The 1,839-nt window shown below is 70.6% G+C and overlaps 1 protein-coding gene across 1 annotated transcript; it reads left to right on the forward strand.

Moving 5' to 3' along the window:
- The first annotated feature begins 628 nt into the window (after positions 1-628).
- LOC146588570 (rho guanine nucleotide exchange factor 16-like) lies at positions 629-1,734 on the forward strand. Its single transcript, XM_085317779.1, has one exon. The coding sequence runs from the start codon at positions 742-744 to the stop codon at positions 1,405-1,407; it is 666 nt and encodes a 221-aa protein (XP_085173905.1). The 5' UTR covers positions 629-741; the 3' UTR covers positions 1,408-1,734.
- Positions 1,735-1,839: the final 105 nt, after the last annotated feature.

Here is a 1,839-nt window from a genome sequence, read left to right on the forward strand (position 1 = left end):
GGCGGAGTTTGCGCTGCCCGCGGGGGGCTCGCGGCACGGTGCGCGCCGGGATTTTCAGCGTCTCCCCGGAAAACCCAGCGGGCGCCGCGGAGAGCCCAGAAACCAGCAAGGCTGGAGCGAGCTGGTGGCGCGGGGCGGCTGGAGCGCTGTTCCCGCGGCCCGCGGGGAGGCCAGAGCCGGGAGAAGGTGGGCGCCCGGGTGCGACGGGCCCGCGGGCTGGAGGCGCCTGCGTCGGGGCTCGCGGTGCTGGARGCTGGGCACCCCCAGCCCTCGCACGGCCCCGGCGCTTCCCTTAGGCCAGGAGTTAGTTAGCGCTTGGTGAAGTCACCAGCCGTGAGTGTTGGGCAAGGAGGGGAAGCGACGCACAGGTGCCTTCACGTCGCCTCCGTTTGCATATAGCGCGCCGTGAAAGCAGATAAGGACRAACGCGCGTTAGTCCACCCTGTTCCGGATTTCTTTGAGTCATTCGGGCTCAAAACCGCTGCACTCAGCGCCTGCGCTGGAAGGAGCTTGGAGGAGCGCAGGGGTGAAGTGAGGCCCTTCGTCCTGGGAAAGGCTGGCAGGGAGGGGAGCGGAGCACGTACTCGGTGCGGGGATGTGCGCGGGGACGCTGGCCGGCTCGGGAGTTCCCAGGGCGAGCCGGTGCGCTGGCCGTGCCGAAACGTGGCTGCTGCGGTGCGAGAGGACTTTCCCGTTGTCCGTTTCTTTCTCAGCAGCGTCCTGGTTCCCTGCGCTGCCGCCATGTCTCGGAGCCCCCCTGGCAGCGCTGACGACGACGAGACCTTTTTCCCGGAGTACCGATGCCACCCGGAGCTGCGGGTGCCCCCACCTCCGACCGCCCCCGCAGGGAAGATCGGCTCCGGCACGGCGCTGGACGGYGCTTCGTGCTCGGCAGCGAGCTCTCCTGCCGCGTCGGAGCCCCGCCGCGTCGTCCTGAGCACGGAGAGCCCGGCGGCGCTGAAGGTGGGAACCCAGCAGCTCATCCCCAAAAGCTTGGCTGTCTCCACCAAGACCAAGACTCCTTCCCGGCACCAGAGCCCTGGGGCAGCGGGGTCGAGTAAGGAGCCCCTGGGCCCCGACCCGAAGAGGGCCTCTGTCCCCAGCGCCTCCCCGGAGGCGGAGGTGGAGGTGGACGATGACTTTGGAGGGGCTCTCAAGCGCAACCTGAGGAACATGTCGTACCGCGCAGCCATGAAGGGCCTGGGCGCGGAGCCCCTCGGCGCCGGCACCGCGCTGAAGCCGGTGCCGGAGGAGGGGAGCGCCCCGCCGGCCCGCAGCCCGGGCAGACACAAGGTGGGCAGCGGCGTGCCGGCCCTGGCGCGGGCAGGCGCTCCCCGGCCGCGAGCCGCTCCCGGGGCATCTGCAGCGCGTCCCGTCGGTACCGTCCCTTGCGGAGGGGCCTGCTGAGCCCGGGCATCCTGCAGAGCACCTCCGTGGAGGGCTCGCGGCCCCGCGGCGGCAGCTGGCRCGGCGCTGGCGCGGGGCGTAGCTGGCCGCCCCGGGTCGGGGCGCGGGCGGCGGCGAAGCCGGCCCGGGGAGAAGCAGCCTCGGCGCGGGCAAAGTCCGCGAGCGAGATACGCCTACGTGAAAGGCGGCGGAGTAACCGCGAGGCYGCTTTGATCGTGACCGGGATAGCACGAGGTGAAAGCTGAATCACTTCAGCAGGGCAAACAAAAGCGCAGGCAAAAATCTGCAATATTTGCCCAGCGGGCACGTAGGTGACGTCGCCCCTCTGCGCGCAGCAGCTGCAGCCAGGGCGTGTTTGCCCCCGGGGGTGCGTGGCCTGGGGAGACCCTCGAAGCTGGGTGTCCTGAGCGGTCCGGTAAAGCTCTGCCCCCT

The sequence above is a fragment of the Rhea americana genome, unplaced genomic scaffold (genome assembly GCF_003343005.1).
Source record: "Rhea americana isolate MKP2758 unplaced genomic scaffold, rheAme1 scaffold_504, whole genome shotgun sequence".
In the NCBI taxonomy this organism is placed as follows: domain Eukaryota; kingdom Metazoa; phylum Chordata; class Aves; order Rheiformes; family Rheidae; genus Rhea; species Rhea americana.